This window comes from Pelodiscus sinensis, chromosome 15, assembly GCF_052426305.1.
Source record: "Pelodiscus sinensis isolate ZL-2025 chromosome 15, ASM5242630v1, whole genome shotgun sequence".
NCBI lineage: Eukaryota > Metazoa > Chordata > Testudines > Trionychidae > Pelodiscus > Pelodiscus sinensis.
In genome coordinates this window covers 43217459-43238890 of record NC_143066.1, presented here as the reverse complement: position 1 = coordinate 43238890, position 21432 = coordinate 43217459, and the positions used below count along the sequence as shown (strand labels likewise).

The window sequence follows — 21432 nt, the reverse complement described above, 5'->3', positions numbered from 1 at the left end:
TCTAAGCTGAAAAGTTCAAGTTTTTTAATCTCTCTTCATATGGAACCCATTCCAAAAGGCAATTAAACATTTCTAAAAACAAAAAGTTTCAAATTCATTTCCAATAATTTACCAATGAATATCAATTAAAGTGATATTAAAATGATATTTTTAGGAAAATACCCTAAAGATAGCCACTTACTGTATGAACAAAAAAAGTCTTAAAATTCTTGGCTTCTGGTCGCAGCTCTAGTGACCATGGAATTTCTCCTTTCAGAACTTTGTTGACAGGATCCACATAATAGAGATGGGGCCCTTCAGTGAGCAATAACTGGCGCCGACGAGCAAACAATCCCTAACAAAGACAACAGTAGCAGCAACACAACGTATCAAGTCAAAGGAACTGAGTATTATTAGTAGCTCTATTCTCTCAGAGCTGTGAGTGTTTCTCTCATTTCTCTCTGCCTACACCCCTTTTAAAGCATGTACTGAAGTCAGAGTGATGTCAGTGGGGTTTAGCACTTATTGATATGCTTTCCTGAATCAGAGAAAGGAACGAGAGCTTTCATTATTCTATTGATCTCACCAGTAATCTGTCAAATGCCTGTATGTGGACTGGCAGGCAGCACACTCGTGATGCAATGTATGCATTTTGTGCTCACTGATAAAATCAATATTTTTTATTAGACACAAATAAGGCAATGTGGGATTCTGATTCTCTCAGGGCGTTGTTATTGAAGCAGAATTAATATAAGTTGGCTAATTTCAGAGTTGGTCTTCTGGTAAGTTTCTGAAGTTATTACAATTTCAAAAAGTTAGAACATAAGAATGGCCACACAGAGTCAGATTCGTTGTCATATTAGCCAAATAGTCTGTCTTGGTCAGTGCAGCTGGAAGCTTAAGGACACTTGGAGCATAGGGTTGAACCCCTGACAGTTATTGATGGACCTATCTTCCACAAAGTTATCTAATTCTCACTTGTATGCAGCCCTCAAGTGACATATGTGGCTCAGCGGCCCTCAACCAAAAAAGGATTCCACCTCTGACCTAGAGAGAGAAAAAATGTCTCTAAATCCTGTAAAAGTTAATAAAATTATTTTTTTAAACTTACTTTAAAACGATTACACTAAACCATCCTCACTAACTTTCCACTCTTCCTCTGTTCCCATTCTTGTCCGCTTTCCACTTTCTCTTCCCCTACATCATATGTAACTTGCACTGTATGTAATTTGGGCAGGGACTTGAGAAGCTCACATAGCATGGTATAAACAATTTCTGCTTCTTGACTACATTTCTGTACATATCTTAATGCATTTCCGCTGCAGTGTCAATATAACCAGCATTTTAAATAGTTAATCTCCTCTATCAAAGCTCCAAGAGAATTTAAAAAATTAAACAGCTGGTAATATCTCTGTATAGAAAAAAAATGTTCCTGCAGGATCATAGAGTGACACCACCACATCACTCCGCATCCCGCCACCTCTCTGCCCTCAGCTGCCCTACCTCCTCCCTCCCTTCCCAGTGCTCCAGCAGAGTGGGAGCCATGTGGCCTAACCCTCCCTGGAGCTCTGGGGGGGGCCAAACGCTGCAAACAGTTAGGTCTCCTCCCCTTCCCAGGGGAGCGGGAGCTGCGAGACCTCCCTGGTGCTCTGGGGGGTGGGAACCACAAGACTGTCCCTCCTTCCAGGGGGGCCAGGGAGATGTGCGGCCTGTGCTCCCTCCTCCCACTCCAGGGAAGGGAGCTGTGAAACGTGTGGCCTCCCTTCTCCCTGGTGCTCCAGGAGGGCAGAAGCTGCAAGCCATGCAGTCTCTCTTTTACCCAGTCCCGGGGGGAGGAGGGGGGGGAAGGGGTCAGGAGCTGTGCAGCCACCCACCCAGGGCTTTGGTGAGGCAGGAGCAGCAAGCTATCCACCCTCCCCTCTCTGCAGCACCCCAGCCCCCTTAAACACACTCTCAGATGAGACCGCACAGCACCCCAGCCTGCTCACTCATATCCCCCCCAAGCTGAGACCCTGCATCTCCAGCCCCCTTACTCACCACCCTGCCCCCTCCCCCTTCGCCAGACACCTACCCCCAGCCTGCTCCTGCACGTTCCCCATCTCTTGTACCTCTCCCCCCCCCCCACCAGACACCTACCCCCTGAGAGAGGGGGAGCTGGTGAGCATAGCAAGCAGGGGGCACAGCCCCTGAATAGACACTGTAACAGAGCAACATCTATTTCAGAGATTTTTAGCTCCCTGTATAGAAGCAAGTAATCACAACAATGGACTTCCGAAGAGAAAATGCACAGAGACATGTAAATAGATAATGACTGAGGTGAAGACACTTTGCATTTATAGGCAGTTCATGACAATTCACTGGAGTCAGTTAACTGGAGTCAGTTAAGTGACAACAACCTTATATTTAAAATACTTAAATTGATTTTAATGCTACCTTAAAGTAGCCCTAAGTCAGATGTAGGAGACAGGGAAGGAAAGTGGAGTTGCACTTAGGATGAGAGTTTGTTTCATTCTAGTTCAAAAGGATTAAAAGCTAGATTTAGGACAATAGCAGCCTCTATTCTAGCTTCAGACCTTAGCAATCCAACACTGCACACAGCAAACATCCATATCAAGAACTGAAAACTGAGCATAATTCTGAACTAATCAAATTCGTAGAGGAAGACAGAAGACATCTCCATGCACAGTTGATTACAAATCGGACTGCAGCTTTTGTCCCACCAAGAGGGTACAATAAAATTTAAAATAGAAGAAAGGACATTCAATTATTGAAAAGCTGTTTGCGATGACATGTTAGGACATCTTATAAAGGAACAGTACATTTGGGACAGAACTAAAATGCCTATGTGCAGGGCTCGCCAGCCGTGCAGTTCGGCGCACTGCGCATGCGCAGACCACGCTGCACATGCGCTGACCGTGCTGTGCGGCTGTGCCGGCTTGTAATCTACTCGCCATGGGCAAGTAGATTACAGTAATTGTTGAGAACTGCCTATGTGAATTTGAGAACTCCAAATAGAGGTTCCTTAGCAATGCTAGAGATGCAACTGTGCAAGATGATGACATTTTACATTTTGCTGGGATAATGAGACTTACCTTTCTTTTATCTACTGGACCCATTTTTAGTATTAAGTTGTTTTCTACAAACTGGTGCCTAACAAGAAAAAGAAAATAATTACTGTCATTACAGAAGCACTCCTCCCCCAAAAACATCGCCACCACTAATCTAGTTGTTTTTTCTTTCAAATTTATCTGAGACATTTTTAAAGATTCAATGCCTTGAAATCTTTAAAAAAGTTCCATATCTCTCTAAAGGTTTTCCCTCTGTTCCACAAGCCAAACTCATAACTTTAAATATTAGATCAATTCCAACCTCTTCTTCCCTACCCCAAAATGATTTGCTAAACATCAGTAGGTTATAATTTATTTCCTACTATGAGAAGACTGACTGACTGCCCCTGTTATTGATGGTACAATCTGAAGACAGCAGGGCTGGGGATGTGTAACTGAGCTTAATCTGTCTTAAAGAGAAGGTTACCTATTTCATAACTGGTGTTCTTCCAGATGTGTTGCTTATGTCTATTCTAGATCAGGTATATGTGCTCACCACATGCACTGGTGCTGGAAGTTTTTTCTTCCCCAGTACCCAGCGGGGAGCAGCTCTGGGGACCACTGCAGTGGAGCCTGCATAGCACAGTATAAGGGGGGGCACACTCCCCCACTCTCAGTTCCTTTTTGCTGGAAACTCCAACAGTGGGGGAAGGAGAGCAGATCATGGAACGGACATGAGCAAACAAACCCAGTTATGGAACAGGTTATTCTTACTTTGAGTGATAGCTCATGTACATTCCACATTAAGTGACTCCAAGCAGTACCTATGGAGACTGGTAGTTCATGGCCGCACTGATTTCAGCATTTGTCTGCCAAATCCACAGTGTGATCTCTGGCTTGCTGAGTGATGGCATATTGAAATGTAAACGTGTAGACCAAGGACATATTGTAGGTCTACAGATGTCCTGTAAAGGAACGTGCACCAGGAAGGCTGCTGAGGATGCCTGAGCCCTGGCTGAGTGGGCCTGAATGATCTGTGGCAGAGGGACCTGTGGAAGTCCATATGAACAAAGTGATCCAGCAGGAAAGCTGCTGAAAGGAAACTGGAAGGCTGTTCCTTCCATCAATTCAGCGACTAGAGCTGCACAGACCTGCAGAAGGGCTTAGTACGTTCCAGATAAAAAGCCAACACCCTCCAAATATCCAGAGTACAAAGACACTTCTCTTCCATCATCTTGTGAAGCTTGGGACAGAACACAGGCAGGAATACGTCTTGGTTCACGTGGAAGAAGAAACAACCTTTGGCAGGAAGGCCAGGTGGGGCCACAGCTGGACCTTGTCCTTGGGTATGGAGACTCCAAAGTCAGAGCCCTTATCTCCCTGACATGCCTTGCCAAAGTCACTGCAACCAGGGACGCTTCTTTCCAGGACAAATAGGAAAGGGAGCGGGATCTGCATGAGCTGGGAGAGGACCAGCTAGATAGTCACTTGAGGCCCTGCAGGAATCTCACCATGTCATGGGAGAACACTGTCTATCCCTGAAGCAGGTTATGAAAAGCAAATATGAATTTTGCTGGAGAAATGTGCCAGGCCCGGGGTCCCAAGCTACAGCAAGTAATCTAGAACGGACTGCGCTGAGCATGCTTAGGAGAGATACCCCACTCTGATGCCCAGTGGAAGAACCTCATTCACTCTACCTTTTAGGTCAGCCTCACGGTCAGCTTTTGCCTTCCAACAAGCCCTGCTGGACTTCTTATAAGAAGGCACATTCCACATCAACAGGTGCAGGGATGCAGGAGCTGACTGTGGTCCTGGGACAACAGGTTCAGATGGCTAGGAAAGGGTTATGGGGAGTATGGGATTCTGTTAATGAGTGCGCTGAATCAGTGCTGGCAAGGTCACACTGGGGCGATCATGTTCATTCAAGCCTTGTTCTGTTGATCTGAATTAGGACCCGGCTAAGAGGGATCAGTGGGAATGTATACAGCAGACCTTCAAACCACGACAGAAGGCAGTCTTTGGAGAGAGAACCTCTGCTCAGTCCCCCCTGGGAGCAAAACTGGTGGCACTTTCTGTTTTATCTAATGGTGTCCAGATCCACGAGGGGGAACCCCCATCTCTGGAAGACCACACAGGCCACTTCTCACCGTGAGTGGTCGCTCCATCTAGAAGTCCCTGCTGAGGTAATCTGCCAGGACGTCTATTCCTGGGAGGTGACTGACCTCCTGACAGGTTTTGTGACTTATGCAGAAATCCCAGAGAAGGAGTGTCTCCTGGCAGAGAGCAGATGAGTGTTCCCTTCCCGGCCTGTTGAAGTAGATCCTTGAGACCATGTCGTCTGTGACGACTCGTACCACCTTGCCTGACATACGCAGCAGGAAGACCTTGTAGGCCAGAAGAACTGCTCTGAGTTCCTTAACATTTATATGCAACCCCACATCCACCAGGGCCCACAGACAATCTCTGGGTCCAGAGATCGCTGAGGTACATACTCCTGCAAAGATCTGAGGCATCGGAAACTATTTTGAGACACCGAGCAGGAGTGTTGAACTAGATTTCCTCCACAACATTCTCTGGAACAGTTCACCACTGCAGGGTGGTAAGTACTTCCGGGGGGGTAGTGACAACTTTGCCTAAGTGGTCCCGGGACTGGTAGTAAGCTGATGCCAGCCTCTGCTGGAGCAGCTGTATGAAGAGTCTGTCATGACGGACTACAAATGCATATGCCACCACATGACCCAACAGACACAGGCAGACCCTGGGTGCAGTCGGGAGAAACTTAGACACCTGTTTTGAGGCTTGCCAGGGCTTGGAATTTGCCTAGGGGCAGGAATGCTCTTGCCTGAGTCAAGCTGAGCACTACTCTAATGAAGTCTATCCTCTGAATTGGTACGAACTACTTGTCAGTGACTAGCAGACCCAAGGACCAGCAGGTGTCTAGGAGGACCACTATGTCGTGTTGGACCTGGACCTTGGAACTGACCTTGATCAACTAGTTTGAGATACTGATAAATCTCGATGCCCCTATGTCTGAAGTAGACTGCCATGCACTTGGTAAACATCCTTGGTGCCACAGCCAGGTCAAAGGGGAGGACTGAAAAACTGGTAGTGTGAAGGCCCCACTGTAAATCTAAGAAAACATCTGTGACCCAGAAAGATTGCAATGTTAAATTTTGTCCCCTTCAGATCAAGGAAGGCATACCAGTCTCCCAGATCCAGAGTGGGAATGATGGGGATAAGGAGATCATGTAGAACTTAACCATGTGGTATCTGTTGAGGTATCTCAGGTCTAGGATAGGCCAAGCCCTCCCTTGGTCTTCAGAATTAGAAAATATCAGAACAAGGGCTTCTAGTCCTGATACTGGAGCAGAACTTCTTTCATTGCCTCCAATCACAACAGTTCCTGAACCTCCTGTGCAAGTAGACTCTCATGATGGGGATCACTGAAAAGGGATGGGGAGTGGAGTAGGCATGGTAGGAATTGGAGGACAGAATCCTGAGAAACAGTATGTAGGACCCAGTGGGCCAGCATTATGGCAGTTCTTCATGGGAGGAAGTGGGTAAGATGGATGCCAAACTGGGGGCGGGGAGGGAGGGAAGATACTGGATCCACAGAGAAGTCCAGTATATTGCCCTTGGGTGCACCCTCAAAATGATTTCTTAGATTATTGTGTGGGGCAGATAGAAATAACTTGGCACAGGCTTGTAGCTCCTGTTCTCCTGGCTGGTCAGGCAGGGGTGAGAATGTAAAACGCCAGGGTTTTACGGGTAATGCAGAAGTTTTTAAGAACATGTAGTTTCATCCCTGTCTGTTCTGCAAACAGGGCACTGCCATCAAACAGAAGGTCTCTCATAGACTGTTGAGCTTCCGCCGACAAACTAGAGGAGTAGCCAGAAATCTCCATGCAGACAGCTGAGTCCACCACATCTGAAGCTGCCTAGAAGGCAGCTCTTGTTGCCACCATGCCGTCTTCCAGGAGAGTCCCAATCTCCTTCCAAGAACCAACTCCTTGAACTCTGCCATGGCTCACCACACATTAAAAATCATAGCGGCCCAAGAGGATTGGCCACCCATAACTGCAGGCTGGAGGAGAAATACATTTTACAGCCAAACAAATTCAGTCTCGGAGTTTTTATTCTTTGACCTTGCCCCTGCCTCTACCACTAAAGAGTTCTGGGCTGGGTGAGTGTAAAGATACTTGTGGCTTTTAGCCAGGACAAAGCATTTCCTCTCAACCCTTTTGGAAATGGGTGGCAGAGATGAGGGTATCTGCCACAGGACATTAGTGATTTTTATAACACACTCATGGAAGGGCAAGGCCATGCCAAAGGGTGCTGTGGAGCTAAGCACATCGAACAGTGCATCTGGTTGTTACTCGAACACCTCAGCATGGAGCCCCAAACTGGAGGCAACTTGCTTCAGGAGCTCCTTGTGTGCCTTCACGTCATCATGCGGCACCAGATGCGGGGGCTTTTAATGGCCTCATCAGGAGAGAATGAGGAAGATGCCGATTCCATGAGTTCTGCCTCTTCCTTCTGCAGGACTGACTGTTGGCTTGCTGGGGCCTTTTGAGATGGGGCCAGATCTTTCTCAGGGGCTTGCACTGGCTTGGTCTTTCTGAAGCTGCTGACACCGAGTGGGCCCGCTGAGAAGGTTGAGTGAACCCTATGGGTTCTAGGAAAACCAGGACACCGTCCACTGTCCTTGCAGCCAGTCTATAGGCTGTGATGTTGTGGGTGAGGGCAGCAAAATTTGTGTTTTGGCTTGTCTTGGTGGCAAAGAGTCCTATTTGGTACCAGATCTGAGGCCTCACAATCACTGCCCAGTGACCAAGAGCAGGAGGGCCTCTTATTGCCCTCTGCCCAGTGACAAGCTACGGACCCATGAGGCTCTGTTTGAGCGGCATGAGTCTTTATCGTGGGACCTCAGGGAGCAGAGTAGGCCAGAAGATCAGTGAGAGACACCAGGCAATCAATGCCTCCTATGTGGCACTGAGGTTTGGAACAGGAATGGGACCTGAGGCAAGTCCTACAGTCCAAGGACTCTGTGACCAGGAAGATCAATAGGATGGGGCTTTCATTGCTCCTGGGTGTCACTGGAGCAGGATGGAGAGGGCTGGACTGATCTGCCTGAGTCAGCCCTCAACTCTCCGATTGAGGTGTTGAGCCACCCACAGAAAGTCTTGTCTCTTCTCCCAACTTCCCCATGCTCTTCTGGGATACCAGGGAGCGTCCAGCATGAGTCATGTAGCAAATGCACACACCTAATGTGGCATGGACATGAGCAATCACTTGAAGAACTTCTATTACTGGTGCCCATATATGAGAAGCAAACAAACCATTCTGTTTTTCAGACCCCCAAGTTGATTTTCCAGAAGTAGCAAGTATAATAAATCTCTCAATTTGTTAGCTGAGTTCATGTGACATGGAGTCAGAGGTAAAACACAACCCCACTGCCATCATATATACAGGCAGTCCCCGGGTTACGTACAAGATAGGGACTGTAGGTTTGTTCTTAAGTTGAATCTGTACGTAAGTCGGAACTGGCGTCCAGATTCAGCCGCTGCTGAAACTGACCAGCGGCTGACTACAGGAAGCCTGAGGCAGAGTTGCTCTGCCCCGGGCTTCCTGGAATCAGCCTCTGATCAGTTTCAACAGGCTGAATCTGGACGCCAGTTCCATACAGATTCAACTTAAGAACCCCAGGCGTCCCCAAGTCAGCTGCTGCTGAAACTGATCAGCAGCTGATTCCAGGAAGCCCGGGGCAGAGCAACTCTGCCTCAGGCTTCCTGTAGTCAGCGCTGGTCAGTTTCAGCAGTGGCTGACTTGGGGACGCCTGGGGCAGAGCAGCTGGGGTGCTGCTGGGTTGCTCTAGTAGCGCCGCTCCTCGGTGCTACTGGACCAACCCAGCAGCACCCAAGCTGCTCTGCCCCAGGCGTCCTGATTCAGCCGTTGCTGAAACTGACCAGCAGCGGCTGAATCAGGACGCCTGGGGCAGAGCAGCTGGGGTGCTGCCGGGTTGGTCCAGTAGCGCCCAGAGCGGTGCTGCGGGACCAACCGGCAGCGCCCCAGCTGCTCTACCACAAGTGTCCGGAGAAAAGCCTGGTCTGCTGGGAGGGGGGCGTACTAGCTGCCCCCCCCCCCAAGCAGACCAGGGAGACGTGGGCGGCGGACCGAGACGCACCGCGGTCCCGCCACCTGGGTCCTCCGCTGCTTTGCTCCCCGTCTCCCTGGTCTGCTGGACACCAGCAGACCAGGGAGACGGGGAGCAAAGCTTCTGAGGACGCCAGCAGCGGGACAGCCGCGGCGCGTCTGGGCTGTCCGCTGCCCGCGTGCTCCCCGGCTTGGCTCCCCGTATGCTGGGGAGACCAGCAGACCAGGGAGACATGGAGCAAAGCCGCGGAGCACACGGGCAGCGGACAGCCCAGACACGCCGCGGCTGTCCCGCTGCCGGCGTCCTCAGAGGCTTTGCTCCCCGTCTCCCTGGTCTGCTGGTCTCCAGCAGACCAGGGATACGTGGAGCAAAACCCGTTTGTAATTGCGGATCCAACATAAGTCGGATCTGCGTAACTCGGGGACTGCCTGTATACACACACACAGATATTTTTCAGATCATCACTGCACATAATTCTTAAAATAGGAATATCAAAAGCCTTTAGTCAGGAGAAGTATAATTACTAACAAAATCACTAAGTGTTCAGTTTTTAAGACTCTGCTAAAGGTGAATATGAACCAAAGCAAGACCAGATAGATGGTTTACTGTTTCGTAGATTCCTTATTATAGCACAAAAATCATAGATCAACCATTTGCAACATCTTACCACGGATTTCCACCAGCCTGTTTTGCCAGTAGTAGCCTCTTCTCATCTTCAGAAAACTGCAAGTCCAATTCAAAGGAATTATTGTCAAGATCGTGAATGTATTGTTCTATGTTGTTGCCTGATGTTTGTGGGCGATTCGTCTCCGGGGCAGACAGTGAATGGGAGGATGCTGAACCAGAAACCTGCATACAACCAAACTGGCTCAGGAGATTGTCATACTAAAGGAGGAAAGATTATTAAAACAGATTTTACTGTCACTTATTTTTTTAAACAAAAAGCAATATTCAACATTTTCATAATAAAACAGTGAAGTTCCTTTTAACTCTATAATTTTATTGCTGATTTGCTAAATCAACATGCTCTAAAATGCACAACCAAGAAATTATTTGGCTTGTAACAGGGAATATATCACTGACACAAAGTTGAATTAGAGATATCAGTAAGTTCTAAAACAAATCAGTCAGTTTATTGATTATGTACACACATGACAATGAGCCAGGTCACGTTTCAAGAGACTCCAAAAAAGAATTAAAAACAGATCAATTGGCTAATTATTTGGAAGAAGTGGAACTTAAATTTTAGGACTGTCAGCTGGGTCTTGCATTGTCTTTCCTACCTCTAATTTTTATGGTTGTGCTCGGTTTGTCACAATCTAATACAAATAATATTATTTAACTCTTCTACAAATTTTCAACCATAGATCCGAAAGCACTTTACAAAGGAGAATAAATATGAGGTAATTCAGTTCAATTTTTGTCTTCGCTTATGGAAGCATTGTTCCTGGAGACTATTCCATATCCAAACACATCTTAGGAATTTTCACTTGCCAGTTCATCTCACTAGTATTACTAGTTATTTCGTCTTATTATTCTTAAGCAGCATACTGTACATCTTAACAGATCAACTAAGAGCATCCCATAAGAGGTGTAACTGGTGTGCTCTCTTGCATACTTTGGAGTTCCAGGAGGTACAAATGTTAGAATTCACAACACTATTTAAGTACCTACATTTGAGGTTTGTTCCTTGTCAAGTTCTCTGAAGATCCATGCACTGGCTGTGAATTTTTTAAGTGACTAGAGACTTTTTTATTGGTTTTTGTCTGAAATGTCCTGTAATGTTATTTTTAATCACTACATTTTGTGTACTATATCTATCTATAGCTATAGATAAGATATATAAAAATAAATAAATAAATATAATATATGGCTCTTTGCACTCTATCCACAGCTATTTTGGCTCTTCGTCTCTAACTGGTTGGCCACCCCTGCTCTAGCATATGCACTGTTGCCACAACTACACTCAGCTGAGCCCCAAGGTAAGACAGGCATTCAGATGCCTAACCTGTCCAATTTGATAGTCACACACAGTGGGTGCCTATTGTAGTAGGAAAAGAGCTTGAGACATAAGTCTTTATATCAGAGGCCAGGTATGAGGCTGCTAACAGAATCTGACAAGAACAAGACTAATGTTGCAGAAATACACAACCCTATGAAGTGCTAGTCGCAGAGCACTCACACAAACACATGCCAGTATCAAGAGATACCAGAACATTCCGATATATAGAATGGCACAAACACATTTTCCCAAGGATAACAGGAACACACTGACTCCTCCTAAAAGATAAAGTCGGGATGACAGCACATAATAGAGTTGTTCTGATCGAACCAACATGTAGAAGGTGATGAGCCATAACCAATTCCAGCATCCCACTTAGTTGGTTAACCAGTTAAACCTTAGGTTAACCTAACATTTAACCGGTTAACTGATGAACTAGGATCTATTAACACCTTTAATGTATACTACATAGATCTACCAGTCTGTAACTACGGCTGGTTGAAAAGTGGATGGTGTTGCCCCCTAGGATCATTTTGATAATGAAAGGATGGGTTTCTGCTACACTTTAGATAGAAAATTGTAGGTTTTTCAGCAGGAACAATTTTTTCAATTTGGAAATGCTGCTATGGTGTCAAGAGGGAGCACTCTCCTCTTCATGCTGGAGCTCCCTGTTTGTTCAGCATTGCCATGATGTATTACAGTTCACTCTTGAAGAGCAGAGGCAGTGCACAGGAGAGATGTAATCCAGCCAGCAAGCCTGGGCCAGGCAGGAGAATGGGCAGATGATGTATCATGGCAACGTTTTAAAATAAAAACACTTCAGTTTTCAGCTGAATTGTTTATGGTTTTCAAGGTGAGTGGGGAAATGTAAACAAAAAGTTGACACTTTTCACAGGAAAATCTGTTTGGCGACCCCCACCCCCCATTTTTCCTCAAAATGCAACTTCAATACAAATTTTGAGACCAGCAGTATCTGCAATGTCTATTAAAGATCTCAACATGAATTGTGATCAAGAACAGTTTGAATAAAAATATTATGTTGGCAAGAATCTACTCTGTATAAAAGCCTCAAGTTGCAGTATAGCACAACTGACACTCACATTTCCATAACAATCCTCATCATCTTCAGACATAGCAGGTAAATAGGCTGTGAGCTTTGGGGGTGTCTGATGATGCAGATTCTCCCATGTAATGGTTTCAAAGAATGGATGAGCCTTAAGAGGTCCATACCCTCCCATTTCTTCACAACCTAATCTCTTTGTAGCATCCAGAACCTGAACAAGTTCAAATGAAGTTAACAATTTTTTAAAATAATGGTAACCAGTTTCACTTTCAACTTTATAACAGCATTATGGCAATCCCATCTGGGTTTTAACCTGCACATTAACATGCAAAACTCTCTATTAGTCTGTCCAGCTTTAAAAAATTGCACTAAGGTAAATATTTTCTGTAGGTTCATTTCACTCCTGCACCTAATCATCATTGATAAGACATCACTTTTTAAATCCTCACAATACAAACATTTCTTAGCATAATTCTATAGCAGGTATAAGTACTATGGTGTGTGATAGGGGTAAGTTCTTAAAATATAATGAAAATTAACTCAAATTTTACCAATATGAAACTATTTCTGTCTAATAGCTAGAGAGATGTTTTCAGATAAATAATGCATCATACAACTTTCCAAGAAATAAATTAAGGGTATGAAGAGTTTGTAAATGTGTGCAGTAAGTCTGATGTGTTCTTGTGTGTGATTATCTAGAATAATTTATTTCAGCTTGATTAATCAATGTGTTCCTTCTACACACACCTTCACAATTCAGATAAAAGTAAATTTTAAAAGCAGCTTAATAACAGATGCTATTTTCAAGAAAAATTTTCTCCATAAATGGCCAAGAACTTTAAGGTTTCTTGTTAAAGGAGGTTTGGAAGTTTATAGTAGTTTGGATACAAATGTAGGAAAACTTCATAAATTCAGCACATTATGCAGATCCTATTTACTTTATTCATCTGACAGTAATATAACTTGAATATTTACCAAAAGCTTTTCCACAAGGTCTTTTGCCTTGGGGAAGAATTTTTCTGGAAAGTCATATTCCAACTTAATTATTTTCTGAAATATAAGATATTCATTGCTGAAAGAAAGAGAATATAATATTTAGTCATCAGATGTTGCCTATGCTACTTTTACCATGGCATCACACAAGACAAACAGTACATAGAATTTTTTAAAATAACCCATTATTCTTTCAATATTGAGGGCCAGCTCCTGTGAAGCTGCTCAAAGACGACCAGAGAGAGAGCACAAGAAGCTTTCTCCCACCTTTATAGCCCTGAGCAAAGGACACACTAAATTCCTGAAGGGCAAATAGTTCCCTACTTTTTGTACCCTTTGGGGTACTAGATGCCTGAAAGAGCACGAATGCTGAAGTAAGAGAAACGGACTCAGCATAGAGGTGGGAGTGTGCGATAGCCTCCTCATGGATGTGTTAGCCACCATGGTGATATGAACTGTGGGGGAGCTCCAGGAGAATTTTGACTAGCCCCTGGGGACTCCCGGTTGTAGCAAAGGCACAGTCTCTAGCCCTAAATTATTAGATATAATGAACAATGGTTAAAATCGTAACTAGAACTTTCAGGGTATACCGTAGTTAATATCACTTTAAAACAGTGCAATTTAATAACAAAAACAAAACTATAATTTACATACAAGATAGGATCTGAAGTCTCTTACCCAGCTCTAAATGGTGGCAATCCGGCTACAAGCTGGTATATTATACATCCAAGAGCCCAGAGGTCAGAACTTTAAAGGAAGAGGGAGAAAAAAATTGCCCATACAAATTACTGTCTTCATTCAGTAAACCTATACATTTGACAGCATTACTTATTCTCAGCTTTTACCAATCAGGATACCAGGAAAACATATAGTCAATGGAAGAGACTAATTCAGCACAATTCATACACACTACATACAACATGTGGCAAGAAAAGCCAGCTAGAAAAGTAGGCTATAAAGAAAAGTTGTCTCTATATTCCAACAAAGTACAATAGATATGATAAAGGAAAAAAGTACACAACTCAAGTATACATCTGAGCTTACTTGTTCCTAAACCACTGCCAGCCCACATACATGACAGATCATCAGAAAGAACAGAAAAGCAACTACTAGTGCCTTAGGCTGCAACAATCTGGATACAGCAGTGCGTGAGCCTCAAAAACTACATCCCCTCTTCCCCCTCTTTATTTTCATTGAAGATTTTCATTTATGTCTAAAAGGCTAATGAGACTACACTACATTTGAAGCATTTTTTAGGACAACCACTATGTAGCAAGTAATAAGATGCTTGAAAAGCCACTTATTGATCACTTTACCACAACATATACTATTCACCTACTTTGGTGAACAACTTAGCATTATTTTTTCTTTTTCAGGATAGGACTTCTATCTTGCTGAAGAGACTACCAGCTCAGAGATTATCTGCTCTGTCTTTACAGGGAGCTTGTGGTTTCTAAAAGGAAATGGCTAACAATTTTCTTTTCTTTTTTTCATACTGGGTCAGACCAAAGGTCCATCTAGCCCAGTATCCTGTCTGCCGACAGTGGCCAATACCAATTCGCTAGTCAAACTCTCTAAAGCAATGAATACAGAAGGTAGCATACTTAGCTGCATATTTTAAAGCTTTGATGAACAGATCTGACATTTCCTTTAGCATATCTACTTTACTTTCTGTTGTGGTGAGGGAACAGCCAGATACCACAGCCTGAAACTGACTATGCAAGGTGTTACAGGAACCAAGCTGCAATGGGATTCCTGTTTGAAAAAGATCTTAAAGGTAAAGTTGTGAGAGACACAAAGCTCCGTGAAAACACAAGTGAACTGAAGGACTATCCCAGTGGACTAAATGAGTTCACTGCAAGAGGATCATGACTCTCTTCCCAGCTACCTACAGAAAAAGCAAAACATTCTATTGCATTTACAACAGAAGATGCTCATATTTGAGTTAACATATGTTCAAAATGGACTGAAAAAGGCTGGCAGCTATTTGGATGCAAAACTATTTCTAAAACTTTTTTGTTTATTACTATGCTTCCGGGATATCTGTGCTTTTCACCATCAACTTCCTTCTCATGACAAAACCTAAATCCTGTAGTACAGAATCTCTCAAATGGAGGTCTGCAAAGGTACTCCGGGGGTCCATCAGCCCACTGATCTTCTCTTCCCACTCCCTCCTGGGGCCTCCTCCATGCCAGGAAACAGCTGGTCTGTGGTATGCAGGAGATTGCCAACCGTCCTGGTTTCCTGGGAGTCTTCCAGAATCAGGCTGTCTCTCCTGGAGGACACTGAAGCTTTGGGGAAGAGGTGATGTGGGTGCGGCCTAGACTAAACAGGCAGGGGTGTTAGGCAATGTTTGGTAGAAGAGTTTCCATCTGTGAGCGGAGTGAATTTTGTGTGGTGCACCAAAATTGACATCACATGCACTTGTTCAGATGTGTGCTACCAGAACAGCCATAATGGGTCAGACCAAAGGTCAATCTAGCTCAGTATCTTCCAAGAGCGGCCAATGCCAGGTGCCCCAGAGGGAGTGAACAGAACAGGGAATCATCATGTGATCCCTCTCCTGTCATCCATTTCCAACCGCTGAAAACAGAGGCTAGGGACACCATTCCTACCCATCCTGGCTAACAGCCATTGATGGACCTAACCTCCATGAATCTAGCTAGTTCTTTTTTGAACCCTGTTAAAGTCTTGGTCTTCACAACATCCTCTAGCAATGAGTTCCACAGGTTGACTATGCACTGCGTGAAGGAAAACTTCCTTTGGTTTGTTTTAAACCAGTTACCTATTAATGTCATTTGGTGATCCTTAGTCCCTATATTATGGGAACAAGTAAATAATCTGTACACAGTATTCAAAATGTGGGCATCCCATGGTTTTATACAGAGGCAATATGATAGTCCCTGTCTTATTCTTTATGCATTCTTTAATGATTCCTAACATTTTGTTTGTTTTTTCGACTGCACACTGAATGGATGTTTATTACATATAAATATATTTATTTATATTTAAATTGTTAGAGAAGGAAAAAATATTAAAGAAGGGATAATTAACAAGGTGCAGGAGCCTGCACACATACACCTTGAAAACCACCAAGCTTGGCTCCTACTCTCACTCCCACCGAGCCTTATTCCCATCATTCCTGCATCCATGGGCTCCCTGACCTCTGCACCCCCATCCTGTGCTTCCTTTATCACTACCCCTGCATTGTGCCCCTTTTGCCCCATCTTCTGCACAGTGCCCCCTTCAACCCAACCCCTGCACTTTCCTCCCAGCCCAATCCAGTCAAAAAAGTGTAGTAATTTATAAAGCATACAAAAATTAATGCACCATCCCTCACCATTGACTCTAAAAGCTCATTCTGCAGTTGCAAGTAAATGACATTCAGAAAATGAATTTAGGGATATCACCAGAAAATTTCAGCCAGTTCTTTTTCTTCAGTTCACATTACTACACAGTACATAATCTAATTATTGATTATATTCCTTATAGCATCTGCATGCTTTAGATTCCCCTGTGAATCACAGAAAAGTCCCTTTAATATGTCATCATCAACTGCATGTTGATTTAGCAACAGTATACAATACAGCCTCTCTCCGAGTTACGTATGAGTTACGGACCAAACACTTGGCCGAAACTCGATCCGTTTGTAACTCGGACCTCATTGAGTTACACGCGACCGCACTGTTCATAAGCGCGGGTCGCGTTCATAACTCGGGGACCGCCTTTACGACCGCTCCATGGGAGCTTTGGTTGTAAATGCGAATGGTCGTAACTTGACCGTTCGCAACTCGGGGAGCGGTTGTAATCAATATTCATTAAGAAATTTTTAGTTGCCTATACACTCACAGAGAGAGACTGAGATTGAGATTCTGTATTTGTGCATTTGGTTTTTCTTCCTTGGGTGTAGCACCTTACATTTGTCCTTGCTGAATTTCTGATATACCTCAATTCTCTAATTTATCAAGATCCCTTTGAATTTTAGTTCTATCCTTCAGTTTTTGCAACCCCACCTCCAGCTACTTTTGTATCACCTGCAAATTTGATTAATATGCTCTCATTCGTACATGCAGGGTCATTACTAAAGATAGTAAACACCACAAGCCCCAGAATAAACCCCCGTGGAACTCTGCTAGAGACATCCTTCCAATCTGACATTGTCCCATTAATAGCTATTTTTTCCAAACACTAATTTAGCAGTTGCCTTCAGCTAGCATATACAGTTATCTGAGGCAGTACAGTCATCTTATTCCCTATGGTAACTTGTGGCAAACATTGATTTTTTTTAAATGGGGAACACTGTAAAAGAGACAAGACATGTCTTCTCCACCAAGAGAGGCAAATGACATGAGGATATCAACAGAAAACTCTGCTTGCTACCTAACTAGAGATTCATGCAAGCGGTTTGTTAAGTAAATTGGTATCTCATCAAATTGAATGAAACAAAGCACCTCCTTCTATGGCAGGGGTTCCCAACCTTTTTCAGTCCCCGTATCCCCTTGGCTTTTAGTAAACCTTCCCATACCCCCTCTTCAATATGAAAGGAAATAAATTCTAGACTCTAGAATCCCCAACTTTTTTCACTAACACTACTACTTTTGGAATATTTCAATTAGGATAATCTAGTTATTTACCAAATACTCCCTGTACCCCCTTGACAAGCTTCTCGTACCTCCTGGGGGTACACGTACCCCAGGTTGGGAACCCCTGTTCTATGGGAATGACTGAACTTATGATGGTTTGCTGAGTTGGCTCTTTCTCCTAGAGGCTCTATGTTGTGTTCCAGAACCTCAACTTTCATTAAAAGCACTCTAGCCTTAATTTTGCAAAGATACCCCTCAAAAATAAACTACAGAATGAACCTCCCTGCTCTGGCACCCTTGGGACCTAAGTGGTCCTGGGCCAGGGAATTTGCCAGTCCAGGGGAGGTCAATGAGCCCACGTTTCCACACGTCCTCCTGGCTGCCTGCTGCTGCCTAGGGCTCTACTCTCCCCATGGCGGAGGGAGACACTGCTACCCCTAATCCTCCCATGGCTCTGCTGTCACCCAGGGCTCTGTTTTTCCCCCCCAGGATCTGATTTTATCTGGGAGGGCTCCGCGCTCTGCCCAGTCACCCCACTGCTGACAGGGTTTCTCTTCAGCAGTCCTCACTCCTGTGCCCAGAGCTCTGCATTCCGCACAATAGCCCTGCTGTCGCCAGGGGCTCCTCCCCAGTGGCTCTGTGCTCCGTCCAGTAGCCCCACTGCCAGCAGGGGCTCTCCCACAGCCTGGGGCTCCCACACTCCACCTGGGCCATTTGATGACTGCACCCCAGCTGGGACCATGGTGCTATTTTTAGTATTGTGGTCCCAGCCCCAGCTACTCCTGTGGGTGTGGCCATGTGGCTGCCCTGTGTGCCAGGACTGCAGCCGGGGCTGTGGTGCTATTTTTAGTAGACTCCAGCTCCAGCAGCCACTATGTGGGCCACATGGTGGCTAACTCGCTGCTCCTGGGATGTGGCATCCATCCTCCTGCTGGGGCCGCAGCCACGCAGCTGTGCTGAGAACGTGAGGGCAATTGAAATTTTTGGTGCGCACCCATGCAGACGCGCATTTTAGAGGGAACCCTGGTGTTGGGGATCCAAGAAAAAAAAATAAATAAAAATGGGGGTCATCAGGCTGCTGAAGCTTGAGAATCGCTGCTGTATAATCACTATGTCTGCAGACCCCAGAACTCATAAGCAATCCAATAAGCTAGTGCTCACACATGGAGCAACATTGGCCAATAAGGAATGTATTTCGATTAAAAAAAGACAAGAGATGCTTAAGCAAATTTTCTTTAAAGTGTAAGATATTTTCAATACTATTTTACCTCTTTTAAAATACTTAAGCTAAGTCCTTAAAATTCTCTATAGATACAAAGACTACTTACCTTTTACAGGCAGATTTTTCTGTCAACAATTCCGGAGAAACGTATTGTGCTGTTCCAACAAATGAGTTTGCCCGTGCTGGGAGAAAAGGGAAAGATGTAAGTCAAGTCTTCATTAGAGTAACTAACATTAAATCTACAGGCAGTCCCCGGGTTACGTACAAGATAGGGACTGTAGGTTTGTTCTTAAGTTGAATTTGTATGTAAGTCGGAACTGGTACATATTGTAGGGGAAACTCTAGCCAAACATTTCTCCAGAGCTCAGTTTTATTCTCCCACACCTCACTTCCCTCAGTCCTTTATTCTCAAGCTGAGGAGTCTGCTGAGAAAAGCCGCTCCACGTCTCCCTGGTCTGCTGGGGGGAAGCAGCTAGTGCGGGGTTGCCTCACCCCGTTTGTAAGTAGGGATCCGATGTAAGTCGGATCCATGTAACCCGGGGACTGCCTGTATTGAACAGTATGCAACGTAATCACAGGAACTCACCGAAGTTCTGTGTTCATGAACTATACCTGTTTTTTGGATGTGCAGTTACAAAAAATTTTCCTTCCATTTTTATTCTTAACAGAGGGCAGGCAAGTAAGCATTCTGACTGGCGAATACATTTTAACAGTTTTTCCAGACTGCTATAGAACATTATCACAACTTATTTCATCTGTAACTCCATCTCTTTAAAAGGAGCCCTTTCACCTGACGTTCTCTTACTTTGTGTTCCCTGCCTCTTCCCAGTGCCTGGAACTTCACAAACCATACTCCTGATGCCCAGCACAGTATAAATCACTCCTGCTGGGCTCCTCTCATGTGTCATCTTGTGCCACAACTAATCCCTTATTTCACTTGTAGCACATGCATCACTCAGCAGAAGAGAAACCTGTGGATGTAAGACAATACTGTCTGGTGTCACTCGAAGGGATATATTGTGGTAGTAACAGACTGTCAAGATTTGTATTAAGGAAGATAAAGTGCTACAGGGAGCAAGGAACCCTATTCCATTTACATTTAGCAACTCATACAGTACTGTACTTTGAAGAATCTTGGCCCTGAACACACAAACCCCTTTTCTGCTCCCCCCTCTCTGAGGAGTCCTGAACAAGCCATAAGCATAAATTTAAATAGTTACTCTAAATTCTTCCTTAGACCAGTGCCTTGTTGTGGTTAGCACAGAACTGGGCAAAATAAAGCCCATAGGTCAGATGTGGCCTGCCAATCAAATGGATCCAGCCCACGAGTACAGCAGGAGCCTCAGTCATGCTCCCTGCCTGCCCCAGCCCTGCAAGCTGCTCATAGCGGCCAGCCATAGGGCCCTGTTTATGAACAGCTGTTAGCCTGGGGAGGGAAAGGCTTCATGCCCTGTCTGCACCCTCAGCACAATCTTGTAGCTCCCATTGACAGGTTTCTGAGCACACAACCTTCATCCCAGATTCTGCACCTCCTCATTTAATATCATAGAAGAATGTAGCCCTTGGCTACTTACCAAATTCTTTGGAGTGGCCTTCATCACAAATTATTGCTCACCCCTGGGTTAGTACAACAACTAGGACCCTACCAAATTCAAGGTCCATTCTAATCAATTTCAAGGTCATAAGATTTTAAAAATCATACATTTAATGATTTCTGCAATTTAAAGCTGAAATTTCATCATGTTATTATTGTAGAGGTCCTGACCAAAAAGGATTTGTAAGAGGGACACAATGCTACTGGAGGGTACAGTACTGTTACCTATACTTCTGTGCTGCTGTTGATGGTACACTGCCTTCAAATCTGGGCAGCTGGAGAACAGTGGCTGCTGCCCAGAAGGCAGAGCTGCTGCCAGCCGCAGCACAGAAATAAGGATGGCACAGTTTGATATTACCACCTTTGCATCTGGGCTGCTGCCTGCAGAGCTGGGCCCTCATCAGCAACTGTTGCACTCTGGCCATTCAGCTCTGAAGTAAGGGTGGCCTGGTATGGTAATGCCATTTTTACTTCTGTGCTGCTGCTGATAGGGCGCTGACTTCAGAGCCAAGCACCTGACCAATAGCCACCACTCTCCATCTGCCCAGCTCTGAACGCAGTACAGACGGAAGGGTGGCAATACCCTACAATAACCTTATGACCCTCCCACAATTCCCTCTTTTGGGTAAGGGCCCCCAATTTACGAAATGCTGGGCTCCCCTGTGAAGGCTGTATAGCATAGGATAAAAGCACACAGAAGACCACATTTCATGGGAGGAAAACAGATTTCACAGTCCATTTTCACGGCCATGAATTGGGTAGGGCCCTAACTATGTTCTATGTTCCTTTGCCTAC

The 21432-nt window shown here is 44.8% G+C and overlaps 1 protein-coding gene across 6 annotated transcripts in view; it reads right to left on the bottom strand.

The window, feature by feature from the left end:
- PDPK1 (3-phosphoinositide dependent protein kinase 1) overlaps positions 1–21432 on the bottom strand; it is a 97409-nt gene that overhangs the window by 7837 nt on the left and 68140 nt on the right. For 4 of the 6 annotated variants that reach the window (XM_089769353.1, XM_089769352.1, XM_089769351.1 and 1 more), the window contains exons 7-13: positions 19150–19225; positions 13917–13985; positions 13221–13317; positions 12283–12456; positions 9848–10065; positions 3072–3129; positions 182–334 (exon numbers count right to left, since the gene is read on the bottom strand). In XM_089769353.1, the coding sequence (XP_089625479.1) occupies positions 182–334; positions 3072–3129; positions 9848–10065; positions 12283–12456; positions 13221–13317; positions 13917–13985; positions 19150–19225 (845 nt within the window). Of the gene's footprint in view, positions 1–181; positions 335–375; positions 1027–3071; positions 3130–9847; positions 10066–12282; positions 12457–13220; positions 13318–13916; positions 13986–19149; positions 19226–21432 lie in introns of those variants that run through there. The other 2 variants (XM_089769350.1, XM_075899978.2) reach the window with 2 other exon arrangements.